Below are 22,884 nucleotides of genomic sequence, written 5' to 3'. Positions count from 1 at the left end.
AATTGATAACTTTCGCTAGCTCTCGCTTCCCGAATTCGCTGGAGTATTCTGTAATTAAGTGTGAAAAACACTGCAGCGAAGTAAGCCCGTCGAAACGATGCAGGTTCCACAGTCATGTTCTTTTTCTTTTTTTTTTTTCGCACTCCGTAAGCGCAGTAAGCGTCGCACAGATCAAAGTGGTGGTGCAGTGGAATAGTTAGTCGTACGTTGAGTATTCCCGTACTAGCCTCCAAGAGTGATGTTGATATTCTTTAGAGTGAGCTCCATATCTTTAATTCAATAGCATTTGCGACAACAACAAAGTGTACTGAGCGCCTAGGTGTCCAGTTGAACACAGAGCGAGAACTTGAATTTCAGAATGCCCGATTTGTCACGCGTTTATTCGTCCTCCGACAAGGCAGCCTTGCATAAGACAACATATTGAGAAACGGGCAGAGACGAAGTTTGTGGATGGCTCTTCAGCGTAGTTCTGTTGATGATCGGTGGTAACCGCCAAGGAAGGACAAGGAAGAGGAGGCGAACGCAGCGCGTGACTAAAAAGTGCGCGTGAACAAGAAGATCCAACACAAGCGGAGGTACGTACGTTTACTCCGTTGTCCTCACTACTATATTAGCAAAAACAGAGTGTTAAGCCACACTAACGGTGGCTCCCAGGTGCAGCGGAACGTCTGTGTTCTACGAAGAACTCGGTGCTTGTTCGCCATTATAGCAACAGCAGCAGCTTCCGGTGTGCCCACTACAATCGTTCTGTGCCTTTGGAAAATCGACAGTGCTGCTGCCTTCGGTCAGCTGTAGTGATCATAAAATAATATAAATAAGACAGATTGCCTAGTTTTGCCGGAGATATCAGGTGATCGGTATTTAGTTCTTTATTCTTGGATACAGATTTATTAAAATCAGCCTGTGGCAGGCAGCGCAATTATTTCATCAGCTGTATTTGCTTAAATCAGCAGTATTTTACTTGCACTGCAGATCTCAGTGCCTTTGAGGTCATGTCATTAACACACTTCTCTTGAATTAACTCTGGCAAAATACTTCAGTATCCTTCGTGAAATACATTGATGATTTACTGTTAAAATGAGAGTGTTGACAAGTTAACTGAAGCTATATAGCAAGAGTAACCAGACAGGCTTATACAAAAATAGCCATAAAAATAATCTGTTTAGTCAAGAGCTGCGGTAAAAAAACTTGGGGCGAGGTAATTTTATTGCTATTTCATCCGACAAGGCTGGTGGTCACAGTGAATGCCACTCATGCAGCGATTGCTCATTGTGCCTCTGCATTGCGCTTCCCCATTCTTGAAGCAAGAAGCACCTCGAAGTTTGGCTGCCTACGTATGCGTCTCTTCTATAGAACGCAAAGGAAGCAAGTCTTTAGAGGCAGAGATTGAGAGAGAGAGGGCGGGGGGTTACAGATACCAGAGAGGTCGCGAGCCGCACTTGAACCCGTGAGAATTCGCACTTTGGTCATCCCTGCTATATGTAGCACTAATAAGGTATGATCAGACAGACCCCAATTTTTTCCGTTCATGAACGTACTAAGCACGGAAGGCTCTTTTATATCGGCGTGTACGTTCCTTGGTGTGTCTGTCGCTCCACGGTGTGTTTTCTCCTCCTTGCAGTCACGTCGCCTTACCAACACAATGGCGCAGCCCCCGGAAAAAGTGAGTGTAGTGCGCCTTTAGCGAATCTTTGATATAAAAATCATGCATGTCATTTGCTTGAATTTCGACATAAAGTACATTGAATGCTGAAAGAAAAAACAAAAATGCAATATAACCTCTGCAACAACTTATGCAAGCTGTGCAACTTATGCAGCGAATGCCGTCTTTTCTTATGTGTCTTCACTGTGTCCGTGTCAGTGCGCTGCTTCACCAGCAGGGTATGATGATTACTCACCAACTATCCCAACTTTCCACATTACTGATTATGCAAGGGAGCTCGCCTAGCTTCTACAAGATGCAGCGTCAATTATGCAACATATTTATAGCTGCCCATGCGGACATGGAGGAAAGACAAGGAAACTAGGAGGAAGCGTCACGTAGCAATATTGAACCCTCGTCATAAAAAACTGGTTCATCCAGTTTTCAGAGGACTTGGCCATAACACAAAAGCGAAACGTTATTCGAAGCAGTGGCAGCTTTGTTGCACATTCACAAATACAGGTCCATAAATGTCCGCAGTTTTTTAAGTTAATTACACTTTCGCTAGAAGAGCGTAGCTATGACCAAGCACGCACGCGAGGCCTGTGCTTCTGCGCAGCGTAAACAGCACCCCGGAGGCTGCCGGGCGTCATATCCTACGAGACGGCGAATGTTGCAAAGCTGCGTCGTTAGAGCAGCGGCGGCATCGTGGCGCCCACAGAAAATGTTCACAGGTGTACACACACACATTTAGCGAGCGCGCTTATCCAGTGTCACCTCTGAGCTGAATGCGAGCATCCGGTGGAAAGACGCCTTTCGTTGCGCCTTTTCCTGCAACTCCTCCCGACACGCCCGCGAGACCACGCCCGTGTCCTTCCCCGTCCGTTTCCCCGTCCTAGTTTCCAAATCTAGGGGCTGTACCAGTTCCCACCGTTTAGGGTGGTGACGCGTTTGCCATTGTGGTACAAACTCCGTGTGTGAGCTGCAGTTGCCTCCACTTGGCCCCTGAAAGAGTGTCACGCTAGCTGGAAGCCGGTCCTTGTTCAACTGCTTTTGCTCTGTGAATATAAATTATAGAATAATTGAAAGAAATAAAGGCTCGTTGTTCCTGGCTAAACTGTTGTCTCTGGCAGATTTGTGATATCGTGATCTCTCGGTACCGTTTGCCAAGACGTTTAAATATTTCATCCTAATACCAGTTACACTAGCGACACGTCGAGCAGTGTATCGTGGGAAGGCCAGGAAATTTTCGTGATGATGATTGCGCGACATAAGTACACGGGACAGATTTTTGCTGGAGCTCGGCAGAGAACGCTTTGGCGTTAAAGCACGTGATAAGTCGTCGTTTCAATAATCCCGCGTGGCTGCGCTTGGTTCGTCACTTGCTTGTCTATACTGCGCCGCTCGGAAGTTGTAACTTGTATAGCGCATGCACCGCTAATTCTGCGGTCGCACCGGGGCCAGTGTTACCGTAGCAACGGCATCGAGGCCGAGAACATGCATGCACAAAATTCGGCCAGCTGAAAGTGAGCGGCATGGGCTGGGCAAAGTGACGGGAGCTCTGGACGCAAGCGGCACACTGTATACCACGAACGGAGCCACGTTCAGGTATACACAGGGCGTGCTGCTGCCAGGATTCAACGCCCGATGTGCGCATTTCCTATGATTCCACGACAAAAATCGCGGAGAGGACGGCGTCAGAAGGGGGCTTACTTGCGAAGACCGTCTGACGATGACGCCAATTGCTCTCTCCTATAAAGTATTTTTTCATGACTAGCACAATTAAAAGTTTCCTATTCCCCCCCGCCTCCCTCGTGCTATGGGAAGGCCCCTGACATGCGAGCGGACTACGTCATGAAGCTCACTGACGTTTCAGTTGTTTTTGGTAGCCACAGAGGTATTTCTGTTGGTGAAAGAGCCAGGCGAAAACCTTACTGTACGCATGGTCAGCAGCAAAAGTCTAGAATCGAAGTCGCCGTGTACCGATATAGGTTTCAAGTCGCCTCTAGACTACGTCATGAATCTCTATCAGCGAAGGAGCCGGACATTTGTCACTTGCAGCATATAGTTGGCAGCAACGAAAGCCAAGAATCGATGCCGCTGTATAACTTCGCACGTTTGAAGCCACCACTCCTGTACTGCCACACAGTGTACCTCATTATAATCTCACTGATGTCGTCGTTGTTGCCGTCGTGCCGGCAGCCACGTAAATTTTTCGTCGGCGAGACGCGATGCTCGTTTCATCTCGTTCGTGTAAGGTCAACGAGAGCGACCGACGCGCATTTTTGTTGCCGCATGCGCCAAAGCGCGCGAAAATGTTATCGTGCAATCCTTGACAGAACAATAGAGGAAGCCTATTTACTGAAACCCCCGGCGCAGGGAACGTGTTCCTATATTCTATCATTGTCGACAGTCGCAGTTTGTTCCTTCGTGCGCTTAGCATTGTACGAAACCACAATCGTTTGATTGTTTCAAGGGGTTTACCGTACCAAAGCAACACCATGCAGAAATATGAAAGACGCCGTGTATAATGGAGGGCTCAGGCTTATTTTTTTCCCACTTGGAGTTACTTGAGAGAAATCTTTATTGCGGGGCGAATGCCAACTTGCCTATTCAAAGGTAAAAGGCAGGAATGTTTTCGTGAGATTGAAACAAAATATGTGTTGCGTTCGAGAGAGAAAGTCACGTGCTGGCAACTGTAGAAAACAAAGCTTTTACTTACGGCTTCGATTTTTTTTTTTACGAAACTTTCTGAAAATCGGTAAGCTCCAAAAAATGGAAGGGCGAAGTTTACGAATCTGTAACATATTGCACCAAGACCAGATATCGCAGTTCTGTAAACTGCATCTTGAAGAGCTTCTAAAGCGGTATACGCTTTTAGTGCATTATAGGGGGCGGTTTACAAAATTTTGATACCGTTTCTTTTTTTCATTTATTGCACCCTCTGCAGTAGCTCAGTGGCTATGACGTTGCGCTATTGAACACGCAGTTCGATGCCGGCCTAAGTGGCCTAAGCAGCCGGATCTCGCTGGGGGCAGAATGCAAGGAAAAAAAAGCTAGCGCTTATTTGATTTATGTGCATGTTAAAAGAACCCCAGGTGGTCAAAACTAATCCAGAGTCCCCTGATGCAGCGTGCATCATAATCAGATCGTGGTTTAGGCACGTGAAATTCCGTAATTTATCACGAATGTACGCAACTATAGTACATGTGGACGCTACGTGTGACTTGTTATTCCTGTGCATCCATGTATAGCAGTTGCGGTATGCACAGAAAAACCTTCATGATTACGTATACCAATAACCACAAGTCTCAACCAACATTTGATTTATTGATAGTTGCATCCCCCCCCCTATTTTGCAGTTTTCAAGAATTTTTCTTTGAACATTGATGACATAAAGTGTAATTTCTTTCCTCCAATTACTATATTTTAGCTTCGCGTTTTAAGTGCAACAAACCTAATTAAAGTTTGTCCTGTTGTTGTCGAGAAGAACAATTTCTCCGTTCCCCGCGCATTTAGACGGGAGCTCCCGGGCTAAATATTCCCCTTAAAGTGAATCCAAATCTAAGCACACATAACTGCGTGCGCCTTTTTTTCTTTTCATTTCGGCCCCCATCGAAATGAGGCGGCCGCGATCGGGTATCGAGCTCGACGGCGACTGGCTATTGGCATTTGTTGGCTGACTGAGTGGCTATGACGTCCTCGTGCTTAGCAGGACGACGTCATATCCACTGAGTCACCACGACACAGCACCCAACAACGCGCTTAGCTGCCACACTTTCTTGAATTTTCTTGAAAAGCAGCATAGCACACGACTGCACAAGCGAGCCCGGAGCGAGTGTTAGAACGTCACGAGGTCCTGCTCTATCACGTGACCACACTTTGTGCCATGACGTCACGACACGCACCACCTTCTGAGAAACGAAACTGATGACGTAGAAAAGCTGTTACGGTGAGCTGTATCTAGGACACTCTGAGGCTCTCCAGTATTTTTTTCCCTAGTATTTGGAAGTTGAGGCCATTCGTTCAAAACAAAAAATGAAAACTAAGAATAAAAATTCAAACAGCGCATAAACGACGGGACCAGAATGAGGAGGAGACAAACACGGCGCTGAACTTACAACTCCCCCTCATTCTGGTCCCGTCGTTTATGCGCTGTTTGAATTTTTATTGTTACCATGCAACACCAACTCGCCCAATCCGCTGCCCTTCTGAAAACTAAGAAATGTCATGTCAGTACTCCTTCAAAATTTCCGAACAAGCTCTCCGTGGTGTCGTAAACTGTGACACCACTTGTTCAGGGCTAGTTAAACATGTTTATCGATAAAGACCGATGACATTGCCTTCTGAAGTAAGTAAAGATAACGCCTCGGTCATTTATTTATTTATTTATTTATTTATTTATTTATTTATTTATTTATTTATTTATTTATTTACACTAGAGGTACGTAGCAGTACTGCCCAAGCGGGAGAGGTTTTACAAGAGATGGGTTAGCTACATTTTTTTCAGGTGATGTAATGGTTGTGCATTAAGCACTATTTGCATACGAACGATTCCATGTCCTCACATGTAATAGGAAAGAATTACATGATTAAAAAAAAAAGACCTTCGTAAGGGCTAAGTAAGGTCGTACTACTTTATAATGATTAGCGCGTGACGACTTGCGATGCATGAAAAGACGTACGCAACACTTGAGAAGCCAGTTTTGTCATGAATCTCGTGATACACCTCTTACAACCCACACATTTTATTGTGCAATATGACGGTGCAAAGTATGCCAGAATGGTACGAAATCCGTGGCGTCGCACTGGAGTCATCGGCGTAAGTTTGTCTTCAAGTTTTCCTGCTAGCACGGTCAACGCCAATACTCTGTACGAGTCTAAAGGGATACCGTATATCTTCTAGTGTCTCCTTAATTAACAGTGGTTCTCACTGTGCACATGTATTGTAAACAACGTCCCGTACAGCATTATATACGTGTCTTGTGTCGTTTCCACCATGCAATGTGACGTTTTCCGACCGTAAATGTGCGAAAACACTCAAGCGATATGTTGTTGTGTCTTGTTGCTTCCAAGGACGCCAAGCCGCACCCAAGTGACATAAAAGCCGCGATCGGGGAATATGAACTTGTGAGTCGCATCATATTCTTAGATGAGATATTGCTATGCCATGCATTCATTATTCGGGGCAAATTATTTTTTCAACTAGAAAGCATCTCGCTTCTGCTTCCTTCGTTGAATGACTAAGTGCCGTATAGGGCAAGTACCATTCTTGCAACCTGACAAGGCAGTTAGCACTGCACCGTAATAGTCAATCTTACAGGCATGATTCTAATTGCAGTGACGTGTAGTGTAAGACAGATATGGGTCGTGTATTACAGTGAAGCTGTAAATGTTGCTAAAATCACTTTCCGAGTCGGAAAAAAGGAAAGTACGCAAAAAAATAAGAGAAAATAATAAAACACGTCCGGATTGAATGGTCTAAATAAAGCTATAACCATACGACTTGTATACAAGTCGTATGGGATACAACTTTGCAGTGGTGCAGGAGATATCACATATCACATGTACGGGGAATTTTAAAGGCCTGCCTTGATCATGGGTGCCACAAGAAATTATCACAGCATCGCTAACCACCCACGGTGCGTTTGAGACACTTGCGGCAAGAGCCCAGTCCCCTGAGCGGGAATGAAACCTCAGATAAATAAAGTTGGCGCAATTGCGGAATAATCAGGTGAATTCAGAGAAACTAACCAAATATATTGCACTAAAACCCACTACAAACGGCTTACAAAGTGGATAATGTGCAAACGAACACGGGGTTTAACGTTCCGAAACTTCACAGTCGGTAAGGAGGAAAACACCGTAGTGGGGGGCTCCGAATTAATTTTGACGACCCAGAATTCTTTAACATGCACCCAAAGCACGGTACACGAGCAATTTTTATTATTTTGCATTTAGCCCGCATCGGAATGCGCCGGGATTCGAACCCGCTAACTCGTGCTCAGCTGCAGAACGCCATTGAGTCACCGCGGCGAGTGATGCTGGGCAATGCCATTGGCCCGTTCCCCCGTATTTAGGGTTGCGCTGCGGTTTCCTGTTGTGATGTAGTATTACGTCGTCTCGTGGATAGCTAATCGCACGTGAATGCATGTGCCTATCACATTCGGCTGCTCCACAGCACACATAGGCGTGGCAAACGTGCAGCACATAAATGGCAACGAAAGAAGGCTCATCATAAAATCTTCAGACCTCGCTGAAACATATGCCGTCCCGAAAAGTCTTGCTTATTCTTGTCTTCCTCTTTCAGACGACTTCCCAGGGGGCGCACTCTGCTGCTACTGCCGAAGTAAGAGGCTCTCAGAAAGCGAGTGATGTATACTGTAGCCGTAAGCCATGCCATATGAAGCCAACGGACGGTGAACCAATATAAGATACTTCCAGCGCCATGCACGCGCACAAATACACAAGGAAGTGCAACAGGGCGACAGCCGTCGCCGTAGCTCCCTTTATAGGGCATTGTTGCACGTGTGATGCGGTAGATGTGGGTCCGGCTCCCACCAGGCTGCGGGTTGTCTTTTCCCTTTTTAGTCGCCTTATTAACGCGATTGGCATTCTTAGCCTACTTCGGTCCCTTTGTGTCTATAACTGTCTAACCTGTTTAACGCCACTTTTCGCTTAAGTAAAAAGGAAACGTTTTCCGGTGCCGGGTGAATTCGAACCCGCGTTCACACGCACTAGTTGCGCCACTGACACCCGCAGGCTGCGGGAGAACAATCCTGTGCGCATGCGCGAAGTGGCGCGCCACCGGTGCAATCTCGGAGGCCACACAAGGTGGGTGGGAGGGAGGAGGCAGCAAGAGAGAGGAGCCCGACTGTGTGTACACGGCTCATACATGACGCGCATACCGACGATGGAAACACAAGAGTGTCGCTGCGTTGCTGAAAGGGTAATTGCGCATTAACGTCGGCAGTCATCGTGAGATGAGTTACTTCATTTATTTCTACGTCTCAGTTAAAAAGAACAAGTGATTTTCCCTATGTTTTCCCTGTCTTAGTTCTCTGTTGGCTTCATCTGGTTGGACAAGACGAAAACCAGAGCCTTTCGGTTATTCCTGTTCTTCTCGCTCGATATAAGTCAGAGAGAGAGAGAAAACAAGGATAGGAAAGGCAGGGAGGTCAACCAGAACAGCATCCGGTTCGCTACCCTACACTGGGGGTGGGGGAAAGGGGAATAGAAAGAGGAATATGAGGAGAAATAAGTCAGGTTGGAACTTAAAGTTACACTGAAGAGGCAGCACTAAATCAATCTGAAATGATAAAGTAAGTTTCTGAGAACCTCAGTTGTGTTTATTTGGTGAATAACGGTTAATTACTAACGCAGTTAATGGTGCAGGCTTCAATATATTGAATTTCTCGCCCGAACTACTGGTAGCGTCTGTACATCAGCGTGACGTCACAAATGTCGAACTATTTTTCGCTTTTGGGCCGTTTTTACTGAAACTCTCAAAACTTGTTAGGCAGAGCTTTTGGTTCCATTTGAACGTGGCGTCACGAAACGGGAGCTTCAATGTGGCTTTGCCAGTAGAGTTTTATCTTCTTTTAAGGCGAAAGCCTTGGGTAGAAAAATCCGATGTCCGGCGTTATGTACCGAAATTCTTGGCACCAAAATTCATAGGGAGTTGAGCCTTCGATCTTTGGGCGGAGTCGAATCCACTAGCTTTGGTGTTAATTGAGGCGAATTTAGTTGAGGCACTCGAAATCACGACCCAACATGGAGATATGGGCGAACAGGCCTCTCCAAGTAAGATTCCAATTAACATCGTGAAGATCGAGAGCCGAACCCGCGACCTTTGGTGTTCATTAAGGTGAACTTAATTAAGGCACATTTAATTAAGCTAGAATTAAGGCAACAGAGCCGACGACCTTTGGTGGGAGTCGATCGATTGACGTTTGGTTGGAGTCGAACCCACTTGGAAACCGACCTTCAAGTTGGATTCCAATTGACATCATAAAGGTCGAGAGCAGAACCCACTACCTTTGGTGTTTGTTAAGGCGAAGTTAATTAAGGTACTCGAACCCACGACCTTTGGTCTTAATCAGGGCGAAGTTAATTAATGCGCAGTCAATTAAGGTAGAGCTAATTGAGGCACTCGAACCCACGGCATTTGGTGCGAGAAAGTAATAAGGAGTAACAACGCATTCGAATGAGAATGTCAGATATAATGCAATGAATGCCTCGTGAGTGCGCAGGCTTCCGCCTTCATCCTCTTTAGTGTAAGCTAAAGTGACTGTAAACTTTTTTGTTGTTTTGTTTTAATGCGTCTTTATCTCGGCCTTTTAGGTAGGCTTAAGCCTTGCAGAAAATTTATCTTTTTCTTTTCTGGTCTGGATCATGACTACTGTATTAGTGAGGCTGTTTGACATACAGGAAGCGTAATTTAATAATACAGCTGAATTTAATGTTTCCCTTTATAATGTGTCTAGCTTCCATCCACGCACAAAGCGCTGTGCCCCCCCCAGCTCCGACACACACACATACGCACTCACGCACACACAGCAGCAGCTATATACCACACTTTTTTGTCATTAGCCTGCGCCAGAATAATGCTGCAAAAAATCTAAAAATACATTTAAACATCCGCCCACAACACCGCACTGCGCCAGCCCTCTGTGGATCTGCCGTGACGTCGCGGGAATGAGCGAACGTTATTGGCTGGCATATGTATACAAATTTTCAAAGTTTAACAGCAGTGTATCTGCCACTACTTCTTAATGGGACACTAAAGAGAAAAATGATTCCTTCTGTATCAGTAAATTACCTTTCTACGATGCCAAAAACGCCACTCTTACTACGATAAGACGCTTGGTAAGCCAGAAAAAGAACAAGAACGAAAGACAAGTGGCGACGCCTCCTTGATGTTCCCGCACCTGGTCGCGGTGACGTCATGGATTTTGATGACATCTTCTAGGACCTACTTAATTACATATTGTTACAGATTGACTACATTGTGTTCTAAAGGAACCAAATATTGCACATGGCAAGTTTCAGGAACCTTTACTCAGCCAACGCAGCCCAAATGCGATAACATAGTTTAGAATCCCTGACGTCACACTGATGTAGCGGCGTCGGGGTTTCGGCGCGGAATTCAAATACTGATACTTCGACTTTCATTTTCACATCCAATACTCAAACTATTATTTTGAAGTGACTGCCTGCAGGGTCCTCAAACAATTGTTTGCTTGTCTAAGCTGATTTATTGTTTCGCTTTAGTGTCCCTTTAAGGTTAACAACACGACACTATATGTAGCCTATCCACAATACACTAGAAAGGTAATCAACTACTGTACAGCTATAAACTCATTGCTTCTCCTTTGTGTCAATTTATTAAGCAGTGAATAAACTAAATTTTGCACGTATGGAAGCGCCCGATACACTCGCCTTTCCCTGCGCGTCTACCATTTCAGCAAATGTCGTACAATAGCCGTGTCCGTCTAGCCCTGAAACAAACCACGTGTCCTCCCGGATCTCTGAATCGATGCTTGTTTCGCAGTCGGCGACGGCTGCCGGCGGTGCAGCGCCCCACCTGTCACCCCCGACAACGCTGGTGCCCCCATCGGCGAAGAGCCCGACGAACGACATGGTGGCGACGCCGGTGGTGAGTAAAGCGCGCTCGGGCCGGCGCTTGTCGTACATGGAACATTGTGCTGGTGGTGGAAGAGGCAGACGACAGAGGGAATCCGCCAACAGCTTCCTCACTTTCGTTCTACCGAAGGTTTCCCCGCTTATTGGCGCGTCACTTAATAACCGCACCGGCAGACCAAGGTGGCTATGTTAGACACTGTCATGTCTGCCGCAATGGTGGTGGTTTGAGCCAATGAGAGAGGTTGTAGCAGCCCCGTGAGCCAATCAGAAGTGACGAGATGATGATCTCGACAATATGGCGGAGTTTGGCAGTGCCCCCAATTTAGGTGGTGATGATGATGATGATGTCCCCTTTGAAACAGGGCTGCAACTCGTAGTCGGCGAGCCTGCTTGAGCTAATCGGCTAAGTATGTCGCAGTCTATAGTCAGGTGCAACTTAGGAGACAGCGGCATTTGCCCCTCAGAAGCGAATGCACGCGATCCTCCTCCAATGGGCGCGCACTCTAGACTGACGTCATGAGCCGGACGGCGGGTCACCCCGCCGGCGGAGAACATGGCAGCCCGCGCTTCGAACTGGGCCGAGTCGCGTCAGCGGGACTATTTCTTTAGTCGCGGAGGAAATCGGCTGCCGCTCTTCAATCATCTGGGCGGGACTTCTCCTTCCTTCTTGAGTTGTACCCGACTATAGAATATTGCCTATCTCTGCTTTATACTCTTTTTCGTCTTTAAAGTAACTGTCTCTATATTGTAACATTGTCTTGGTCTGTAACGACACCGACTGCATCTGTTTCATGGTTTGTTTGTTTGTTTGTTTGTTTGTTTGTTTGTTTGTTTCTTTCTTTCTTTCTTTCATCAACACCCTGAACGCCTCTTGTTTATCTCGACCGCGAGCAGTTAACGTTACCATGAGCAGAGAGACGTTAGGGAGCTCTCATTTCACGCAAGTGTGTGCTCGCATCCTTAAATAAGTAGTGAGATAGATAGATGGATGGATGGATGGATGGATGGATGGATGGATGGATGGATGGATGGATGGATGGATGGATGGATGGATGGATGGATGGATGGATGGATGGATGGATGGATGGATGGATCCATCCATCCATCCATCCATCCATCCACCCACCCACTTAAGGATGCAAGCACATAATTGCATGAAAGCTACCTATGTATCTAATCTAGAGGACTGGGCTTGACTTAGAGTTGAGGTACCTCTGCGAATATGGGTGCGTGAGGCAGTGACGTGATCCAGCAGGCACCTGGAAATAATTGTACTGTGAAAAAAGTGACCACAGATCCCACGCTTTCGACTTCTATTTGATGTGTACTTGAAATTTAAGCGAGAAGAAAGAAGTCTTGAAGTCACAGCTGCCGCAGGGCTACTAGTGTGACTGGTCATGTCACTGCCGTCACAGCGAAAGCGACGGATACGACAGCCCGAATGTGCTTACTATATATAGCTTGAGAGATGTGTTCGCATTGCGAAGCTTTCGAGACTTGACGATGGTGCGACATGCGAAGCGCAGCGCCTCTTGTACGCGGGTGGTTATGCCACATTGCACTTCTGCTTTGCAGGAGCACAACCTGTCGAAGGAGGCACTGTGCGGTTCGAGGGCAGCCAAGGACAGCAACGACGCTTCCATGGTAAAAAATGGCAGCGTGTACATTTTGCTATACCCTACGCTGCTGAGCCTAACAGAAAAGCTAACCTTTCAGTGCACAAAGGCGTACACAAATGCGCGTACGCAGGTGATCCTTTGCCAGCGGCTCGGTGAGCCGGACGAGATGCAGGGGAACGAAAAAAAAAAAAAAGTACCGGTGGCGACGCCACCTTGAACTTCTGGCACTACTGCCCGTGATATCGTGGATTTTGATAGCGTCTTTTCGGGAGTAGCTTTGTTAATTGATTGAAGTGATCGATTGACGTGATTGAAATGATCTCATTTTGCCGTTGTAAGTATGCAACGTCGCTATTTTTCTATTTAATGCTAAGCAGAAATACGTACACCTAGATTTACGTGCACACGTATACTATAACGCATGTGAAGCAGGCGTACCCATATCATTTTTCGGCTTTTATTCTTTATTACATGTTTGTGTGAATCCATATCAACGCTGTCCACTGCTGCCAAAGAAAGAGATAGTCGCTTCCGACGAGCTGCTCAGCGCAGCAGCTTTTATGCGGCTGCACCCCTCCGGCTATTTAAGAAAACCAAACTTGAGATTGAAAGATAGGGTTGCAAAAGAGTGAATACTCACCGTATCCAGCTTTGGCGACTTCTGCGCAGTGGCCGAACACTCGCAAAGAGTTTGCAATTTGGGACACCTCACTCACGTGCCTGTGCCGTTTTCTTTTCTTTCTTCGTGCGCAGACGGCCTCTGCACTACAGCGCGTGCTGAGCCCCCCGGGACCTGCATCTCCGCCGCCGGCGCCGCCGCAAAAGAAACTTGAGGTGGTTGGTACACGCCGGCTGATTCCGCATGGCGCGCTGTCGCCAGCCAGCGACCAGGGTTGGCGTTACCTGAACATGCTCCCGTAGCATGTACGGGCACACCAACCAGGGTCGTACTTTGAAGCTTTCGTGTTCGTTGCACGGGGGCTTCGTGATATTAAGACCACAGGAGCTAAATCTGTCGAAGCAGTGGTTGATCCACAGTGGGAGTCATGAGTGTAGCGAGAGAAAGAGTACGCGGGGCATGCAAGAAGGAAAAATACTAGGAGGTGCAGCGTGACGTTAGGCCGCTATAGTCTCCGCAAGGCAACCTACCCGAACGCCGCCCCCTTTTCCCTTTCTGCGGATATCAGCGGGTTAGATTTTGGGAAGTGGGCCCTCCAAAGTGTCCGGACCTTTCAAGGCGCTGTTTGTTTCGTAGTGGCTCTTACTGACGTCTTCGTCATGCTCCGCCCTCTCCACTCGCTCTACTCTGTATGTATGTATGTATGTATGTATGTATGTATGTATGTATGTATGTATGTATGTATGTATGTATGTATGTATGTATGTATGTATGTATGTCTGCGATGTACTTTCCGAAAGTAACTTTCGACATTTATTTTCCCACGGAAACTTTATTCTAAAAAAAAATACACCATGGCACATGAACTATACACCTTGCACTATTTTTTCACATAGTCGCCACCGACATTGAGACACTTGTAGCGTGCAATCAGCTTGAAGAGACCACTCTGGTAAAACTCGGTGCCCTGCAATGCAATCCCTCGAGACATGACTTCTTCACCATACACGATCTGTAGACATTCATGAATGACGGGCACACTAGTCCCACGTGCCCATTCATACCGGATAACAGCACGCACTTGCATAGGCGACATTTTCTTGACAAAACGTCGTTTTGGCATTGAAGCACAAAAGTAATTGGAACACCTGTGCATTTCTCCGCAAAGTTCGGGAATTAATATCTCGAAACGGGTGTCATCCTGATAATTCGTTCCAAATGAATCCGCCTTGCGTACTCCATGGCTGGTATTTCTAACTTGCAGTAGGGGTCATAAGGTAATTACTTAAAATCTCAATTAGTTATATTTTGGTAATTAGTCAACATGTATTTCAATTTTTTTTTTCAAATAATGTCCACCTCTTCGAGTAGACCAACTCACGGACAAGAATTTTGCTATCTGCCACAGGCAACTTCAAAAAATGTTTGAAAGTGCTCACAGAAATACCCGGTATATATATACCGGGGGCGATATATATATATATATATATATATATATATATATATATATATATCGTCCCTGAAATGTTTATTATGTAGAGGTAACCGGTCGCCACAAAGAAAGCTTCACCGAACACGGCTTCCCAACCGCAGCCTGCAGTTTTGTCTTACTGACCGAAAAACTGTGAAATTGGGGTTCAGCAGATATAACTGTGTCAAGAAATGAATCAGTCATATTAAAATACATGACTAAATGAGTCAGTGTTAAAAATATTACCAAGTAGTTTGGGTAGCTCCCTACTGTGTTTAATGTCTTTAAACAAATTAAAATTTACATGTACACATGTCATCCAAAAGGTTCATTTTGGGAAGGCTTATACAGGTGTGTGTGTGTTTATGTGTGTGGGGGGGGGGGGTTAGGGGGGCCTCATGGTAGGTTTGGTACAACTAAAAAGGGGGTCAGGTACTGGGTAAGTTCGAGGAACACTGACGTATGAAGAGTTTATCGTAGCCTTGCAAGGCCACTAGAGGCCACTTACACAATTGGCAGAAACATGGCCTCCGAGATATGGCTGCGCGTGTGGACGCTTGCGTTGAAAATCTGGAAAGGTAATTGCAGAACGTGGTAGAAAGAATGTAGTGCAGCGCGGACAGACGGCGACGCTAGTGTAACCTAGCTGCAGAAACACGGCAACATGGCCTGGCAAGAACGGGTCTATATCGTCTATACTGCTCCAGCTGCATTAGCCAATCCGACCGCTTCTCAGGAATGGCCTAAGTTCCGCGGGAACTGAAGTGACATTCATGTCGGCGATTGACAGAAGTCGCGCGACCGACTGTGACGGTCGGGCATAGAGCGACTCAGGGCGACCAATCTTCGCATCGCTCGGCGCGACTTGTCTGTCGCCGTGTCTCGCGAATGGTGCCTTTCACCTGTTCATGTTAAAGCCCCTTAAACTGCTTAAAGTAGCGACACTCTCCTCCTACGCCTTCACTCCTCCTCGTTTCTCCTCTCTTTCACACTCCCTCCTCGACCGTGGCGCCGCCTACACTGGTCGAGCGTAGCAACGGCGCCAACATGCGCTCCTCGCACGCAGGAAGGAAACCCAGGAAAGGCTCTGACGTCACTCTTTGTGAAGCTAAAGTGAAGCCGGAAGTTGGCGTTGCTCATGGCGTTGCTCCGCCTATCGGGCCAGCTCTCCTCTCTTGTTTACATTTTTCGCGAAACCACGCCGCGCTGCCCGCAACCGTGCTGCTCGGGCCCGCTCGCTCCGCATCAATACTAAACAATCGCTAGCACGTTAGCATGATTCCGCCAAAGAGGGCAACATTTCCCGCGGATATTCCTTCGTCCGTTGCCATTGCCATGGCGCGGTACATTGCGTACAGCGTTGCATGCGCGTTCATTTCACGAACTTTAGTTCCTCGTGTCCCACCTGGCCACAGCAATATCCAGGAGAGCACGGTCCAGATAACGCAATGCAACAAAACACGGAGACCAACGGAAACCTGCCCGCTCGGCGCATTTGCCACGGTACGAAACCTACAGAGCAACACGTGTGAGCGCACAGAACCAAAACGGAGCTGCCATTGTGGCCCGAAAGGCGTGGCCGCTACGACAAAGAAATAAAAAGTCAGCTAAAAAGAGGAGAACCTACTACGTCACTTCCTCCACACTTTTCTCCTAGCGCGCGGAGGGGATAGGGCCTCTCCTCAGTTTCCTTCCTCCATGGCTCCTCGCCACTCCGTAGACGCTTCTCGAGCAGAAATGGCGCTGATGCACGGCGCAAGGGCCCACGTGATGCTATTAGGCCAATAGCGACGCGGCGTCGGCCTCGGCCAGAGCGCGCGAGGAGGAGGCGGCATTCTTCTAAGCGTGCCGCTACTTTACGAAGTTTAAGGGGTTTTAGTTCATGCCAGGCATGTACGCGTCAAGTAACTGCCCGCGTACTCCGACGCCTCCTGCTAAGCCTCTGATTGGTTAAGGACATTTGCTACTGCAGTCGCGCTGCAAAAGCGAGCGACGAGTGTCTGAGCGAAGTGACTGAGCCAAAACAAGGCCCAACTGGAAGCGAGCTAAGCGCGCTTGCCTCCAGTCCGGCCGTGGCCTCTCGACCGCAGCACGGACCGAAGCGACCGACTTGGTCACGCGATCTCTGCACCTGGCTCTCCGCCTTGTGAATGGCGCTGCGTCGATATGACCCATGATCACGTGCCAAGATGCGACAGGAGCAACGACGCTGTTGGTGCGACGTGGAAGCTGTACAAGAGAAGGGTCTTTGCGCAAGCGCGTGGATGAAAAGACGCGATGGAAATTGGCAAGCGGAAGGAGTATCTGCTACGTTCCCTGTTTTGCGTGCAACTCTCTGGCGAGTGCGATTGACGGGAGTGATATAGCGCCCCGTTTTAATTCTCAACACATGCAGATCATCCTGGGCAGCAAGCCGAAAAAGTCGACGTCATCGCAGAACCGCCCAGGAGTCCTTTCGCCCAGTTTCTTTGACGTAAGTGGTTCCTTTTCTTTTCTGCAGTCGCACGCACGTGACGCAGCCACCGGGCAGTATAAACGGATTGCGTGGTACTATTTGTACGTTTTTTACTAGGAAGCAAACCGTCGTATAGAGTACGAGGAAGTTTGTCGTCCATGCATGAAAAGAACGCCGAGCCCCGTTCGGGATGAATGTAAAACCGTTTTCTGGAAACAGTTGACTCGGTTTTACTTTTATTTTTCCTCCCTAGCACTTAGTACTTCACGGCACATAACCGTTCCCCATACAGCGTTCGCTTATGTCGTTATCGCACATGACGAAAACCCAGAATGTGCCGGCACATTTACGATCCCAATCGTTATTCACTGACGTCTGTAGTGGGCACTTGTGACCAACACGTTGAACATTATTGTGCTTTGATTTGCCTCGCGTCGTCTTGTAGAAAATGTGTTTGAAGCGTACCGATGTATGTCGAATATATATGTTCATTTTAATTTTATTTTATTTACAATACTGCTAGCTAGGCGCCGTGGTAGGGCGGGGTTGACATCAGTACATATCGTAATTGTAAAACAGTAAACGTATAAAAAATATGAAAAGGATACTATACATGATTAGTAAATACAATTATGGAAGTACAAAGCATTAAATGTTAATACTGGCTTTCTAAATGCGGTGGCCGCTTTGTGTTTTACGTACACACTTGCAGGAGGATGACGACCTGGCGTCGACGACCAGTTCCGTCGTAAGCATCTTCAGCGCATGCTCGCATTCGATCGTGCGTTTATTGTGCGCTGGTATACGTACGTCATACTGGCGCAGCATATTGCGCATGGCACCGCAAACCGAACGACAGCCGCGGATCGGATTCCCGCAGCATGCTATAGCTGTTAGGGCGCATGATCTCTTCCGGATGACAATTTCGTTCGATAATTCTCGGTGGATCACTTTCGGCAGGTATGTAGCTACATTAACTTTTGTGAACGTTGTCAGTGGCCTAGCCAATAAACGCGCGCGTTTGATGCGATATCCCCGAAAGTGATCCATCGAGAATACGAACCCCAGATCCTCCTTGTATGTGTGCTTTTTTTATCCTCGTGTTTCTTGGCTTGTCAAGAGATCCATTTTCGAGAGAGGTATACAATGTTACATGGACTCGTAGCAACGGTACAGGCGAACGCGCGTCTTGCCAGCTTGGCCTTGGTCAATGGGCCTTTACATTGGGCGAGGAGGAAAGGGCGCGCAGCGAGCCTTTGCTCCTCTCTGGCTCGTGCGATCTGGCGCCTATATAGCTGCTTGACTTCGCGTGCATGCAAGACGTATTGGAGATGTTTTAGCTCGTTCTGCGTGAAACTTACGTGATGTCAGTTTTTACGAGGTCGTCGAACAAGAGGCTGCGCAAATATGCGGCGAGCATCATCAGCTGCGGTGTGTGTATACAGGTGCGTGTCGTGAATTGTTTTGTCTGTATCGGTTTTTATTCAACGAAGAGCATGCGGCGTCTCTGAATTGCCAGTGCGAGTTCGAAAGGCTTCTCAATATCTGATCGCTTGGCGTAAGAATTAAAACGTAAGAGTGCTCGTGTACGGACAGTCTAATGCAACCCAAAATCTACTGAAATCCCGAAAGCGCCAATCGTTACAAAACATTTGCGTCAGTCACCGGCATCGTTATCACGGATTTCAAGTCTAGTAGGCCTGAAATCACTATATGGCATGTCTACGTTAGCCTCCTGTACGACGCCGACGGCGTTGCTCAAGACAGCGATCACTGCAGGCACGAACGGCATGAGTTTTATCAACGTGCCATTGCGTTACCGACTGGAAATTAGCGAGCGCAAGTTTTCAAAAAAGGAAACGCTAGCAAGACTGAGACGTTTATCGTTGTCGGACGAGATAAGGCCCAAAGGGTGCGAACTTTCAGTGCACACTGCTGAGTTCAAGCGCGAGCACCCTCACCCACCGACTACCGTCACTTATCTTGCACAGTGCGCTCCCGGTGGACTTGTTGAGGGCCCGGGAACGGCAGGCGCGAGGCGTTAATTGCATGCATATATGTATACGTATACAGCGTCCATGACAGTTAGGTAGCGAGCACGGTGCGTGGAATACAGGATGTGCATACGCAAGACTGATGATTACTGTAGGAGGGACAAGATAAGCACCAAAGGGTGTAAAAAAAGTTGGCATCGTTTTTCCCGTTTTTCATCGGCATATAAATGTCACTTCCAGCATATTTTACACGCCGAAGCGACGACGTATGTCAAAACGAAATTGCATATTGTCGCTCATGGGTAGCACGTGTGTCAAATTCGCCATCTCCGACTGACTCATGGAGCCCTCGTGGTACCAACCGGAGGAGCCCTGATTGGCTCAATACAATAACAGGGCGGGCGAAGCTCGGGTTAGTCGGCAACAGTTTATTTCGGTGGTGTTCACAGCGCATACACATATACGAAGGACATATATAAGAGACACACAGAGAGTGAAAGAGCGCTGTCTGTCGGTATAATGTACCTTCCGTCGCGCTATCGAATCATGAACATCTAGCCGGATTTTGAGGCAATTAACCGTGGGCACGTGCTTAAAACATGACAGCTGATGCGTCATAATCAGTCGTTCTCCACTGCCTTATTATTTTCTTTCCGTCAGCGCAACGCTCTCTGAATACCCGCCTGTCGCTTAATTTTCTTATAGTATTGTAGTTTAGTTTAGTTTTGTATTATAGTTTTGTATTCCACCGTATTGCTTCTTTCTTCACCATCACTACGTGGTAGTGATGGTGAAGAAAGAAGCAATACGGTGGAATACAAAACTAGCTTTTATTGGGCGAACCTGTGCCCACAAAAACAGGCTACACTTATAGCACAACGATAGCGGCGAACACGGTCGGCGATCGTCGGAAAAACTGATCAGCGGGTCAAGCGCGTCGGCTTTTATAGATCAGTCGTCGAATGTTCCAGATTAACTGATGGGACCCGCGTGTCTTCCACAAAGTTCTACTCCATTCGTGTCACGCGATGAAATCTGATAACACAAGGTTCGGCGACAACAGACACGCGGATAGAAGCGTCGATAACTTTCCAGAAACGTCGGATACATGCAGGCGCGTCCCTCGTTGTGCGATTACAGTTGTTAAGCGGCGAAACGTGGTTGCCCGATAAAGATAAGTACACGTGTGAATATGTGCTCGCTGTGAGCACCTTCACGATGAACCAACATAGCGGAATTCGACAGTGTATACAGAATAACACCCACGGCATAAATGAAAACTGAAACGACCTCGCATCGCGCGTTGCCCCCGCCAGGTGGCGTTCCGGGAGCGGCTTCGCGCGGTGCGGCTCGAGGTGATCCGGCACAAAGGCATCATCGCGGTCACCTCGGTGACGGCGTTCTGCTTCGCCACCTACTTCATCCTGGTGGCCGTGCTCATGATCGTCATGTACGCCGTAGCCGACCGGCCCGAGGACCGCGTCTCCGCGCGCATGGGCTTCAATCCCATCAACATCGCGGTCACGCTCATGGCCATGGGCGTCGGATGCTCGGCGCTCGCACTCGCGCTCGCCTTCTCCATCGAGGACATTAACTGGGCCTAGGACCGCCGCCACGGGTCCGCAGAGGCGAGAAATAAAGTGCAGCCGCGGGGTTCCAAGAGTGCGGCTCGAAAAATGCATTGTATGCGCCGATGCGCAGGTCTTCCAGCGCTGTCTGTTTTCACTCGTCCCGTAGTCTGCGCTTTCTCGCCCTAACGAACGCAAACCAGCTAGCCCGTCTTAGAACCCTTGTGCTTCCAGAAACGCTTGCTCGCTATGGGTACTGAAGCGCAGAAATGAACACGGATTCTTGGGGGGCTTACACAAGCAGCACTGGAGATATGGCGATGACGTATAGCTGAAGAATCCTGGTCAGTTTTTTACTATGTAAAGTTCTTTCACCTAAATCCAAATGTACGTTAAAAGAGTGGACTCTACCGGTTAGACAGCACCATCAAGTAAGCCGATATTAGACGCACGCCTTAACTGGCAGAGACGGGCTCCGTGGTTCAGCTCTAAGGTGCCAGGACTGCCTATAGTGAATCCTTGATGAAAATAGTCACCAGAATTGCGGCGCAGCAAAAGACAAGGGACGATAGAAGCCACACAGGGAGACGCACAACGAGACAAAGAATGACAGGACAGGACTTTTCTCGTTTATTTTTGCGCTGTTGTCCCGTAATGAAGCCGTACCAACAACCTGAAGTTAGGACTTTGTGATACATGTAAAATGTATAAATGCTTTTCTTAGACCACCACTAGGCCAATTTGAATGAAATTTCTTGCATTTGGTTAACTTTTGAGAGTGCATGGTATACACGGATCTTTAATATGTTTTGCAGTGGCGGTGTATAATGCACCTGTTTTGTCCGCTTCAAATGTCCCAATAGGTGCAGTTTACACACAATTGTGATATATGTTATTTGTTACAGAGTTAGAGTTAGAAATTTGATACTTGAGTTTTCTTAAATTTTGCAATCTTGAAGAATTTTTTCCCTAAATATATGATGGCATAAATGGAAAATTGGCTTCCTATATACAGTCACCATATTTTTTTTTGCAATAAACCGCATCGAAATCAGTGCAGTTGATGCAGAGAAAAACAATTTCTTCGTTCCCATGCATATTCGGGCAGCTTTCCGAGCTAAGTTTTTTGTAATAAACGCGAAAGTAAACGGTAAAAGTAATGATCGCTAACGAAAGGTAGAAGTAACGACCTTGGTGGCACCAGCCACTACACTGTTTCAGAGGGGATTCTCATCGTATTCATCGATCATCCATCCATTCATTCATCCATCTTGGCTCCAACCACGTGAGGCGCCAGGACATTTCAGTTTGTGTCCAGGGCAGTTTTCTTTCAGTCCACGGGGCCTTATTACATTTCATCGCGCTTTTCGTGAAGTGCGACTGCTGTTGGCGCATGTCCTACAATACTATTACTGTCCGACATCTGGCTCTTTAGACGATTCGGCAGATTTTCAGATGAATGAGGTTCTGCATTGTTTCTCGTGTCGGAAAAGCAGCATACGGAAGTGGTTATGAACCAAGTTGACTGGCCGGAGTGGCGTCGACGTACAATTATCCTAACTGAGGTCGTAGCTAACGTCGGAGAGCCTTATATATTCTTGAGGATTCACTTTACGAATTGGTCACGCGTTTCGTATGCTTACTACGCCTCAATCGGTGCAAGCAATCCGTTCAAGTATACTTGGGCACAATCCCATTCGTTGACGAGGCCGGACCTCGGACGCCAACAGTCATCCGTTCTCCGCATACCACCAGCCCATCACCTGATCATCGGTTTTTGGTCAGACCCGCCACGTAACACAATCTTTGTTGTTTTTCAAACTATGAAGTCACTTACGCGCGTCACCACAGAAGCTTTTACAAACCTCCGC

At 47.4% G+C, this 22,884-nt stretch overlaps 1 protein-coding gene across 5 annotated transcripts; it reads left to right on the top strand.

Annotated features, from left to right (window-relative positions):
* The first annotated feature begins 425 nt into the window (after positions 1-425).
* Positions 426-21,107, top strand: LOC135904343 (uncharacterized). 5 transcript variants are annotated; one of them, XM_065434980.2, is made up of 10 exons: positions 426-575; positions 1,622-1,663; positions 6,719-6,772; positions 7,953-7,991; positions 11,196-11,300; positions 12,863-12,931; positions 13,660-13,743; positions 17,392-17,469; positions 18,164-18,199; positions 20,762-21,107. In XM_065434980.2, the coding sequence occupies exons 2-10, from the start codon at positions 1,643-1,645 to the stop codon at positions 21,047-21,049; spliced, it is 774 nt and encodes a 257-aa protein (XP_065291052.1). In that variant the 5' UTR covers positions 426-575; positions 1,622-1,642; the 3' UTR covers positions 21,050-21,107. The 5 variants fall into 5 exon arrangements, with proteins under 5 accessions (XP_065291052.1, XP_065291054.1, XP_065291055.1 ...); XM_065434981.2 differs by having other exon boundaries at positions 428-575; positions 13,660-13,740; XM_065434982.1 differs by lacking the exon at positions 7,953-7,991.
* The last annotated feature ends 1,777 nt before the right edge of the window (positions 21,108-22,884 follow it).

This window comes from Dermacentor albipictus, chromosome 7 (assembly GCF_038994185.2).
Source record: "Dermacentor albipictus isolate Rhodes 1998 colony chromosome 7, USDA_Dalb.pri_finalv2, whole genome shotgun sequence".
Taxonomy (NCBI): Eukaryota; Metazoa; Arthropoda; class Arachnida; order Ixodida; family Ixodidae; genus Dermacentor; species Dermacentor albipictus.
The sequence above is the reverse complement of the archived record's forward strand: the minus strand, read 5'-3'. Positions and strand labels throughout refer to the sequence as shown.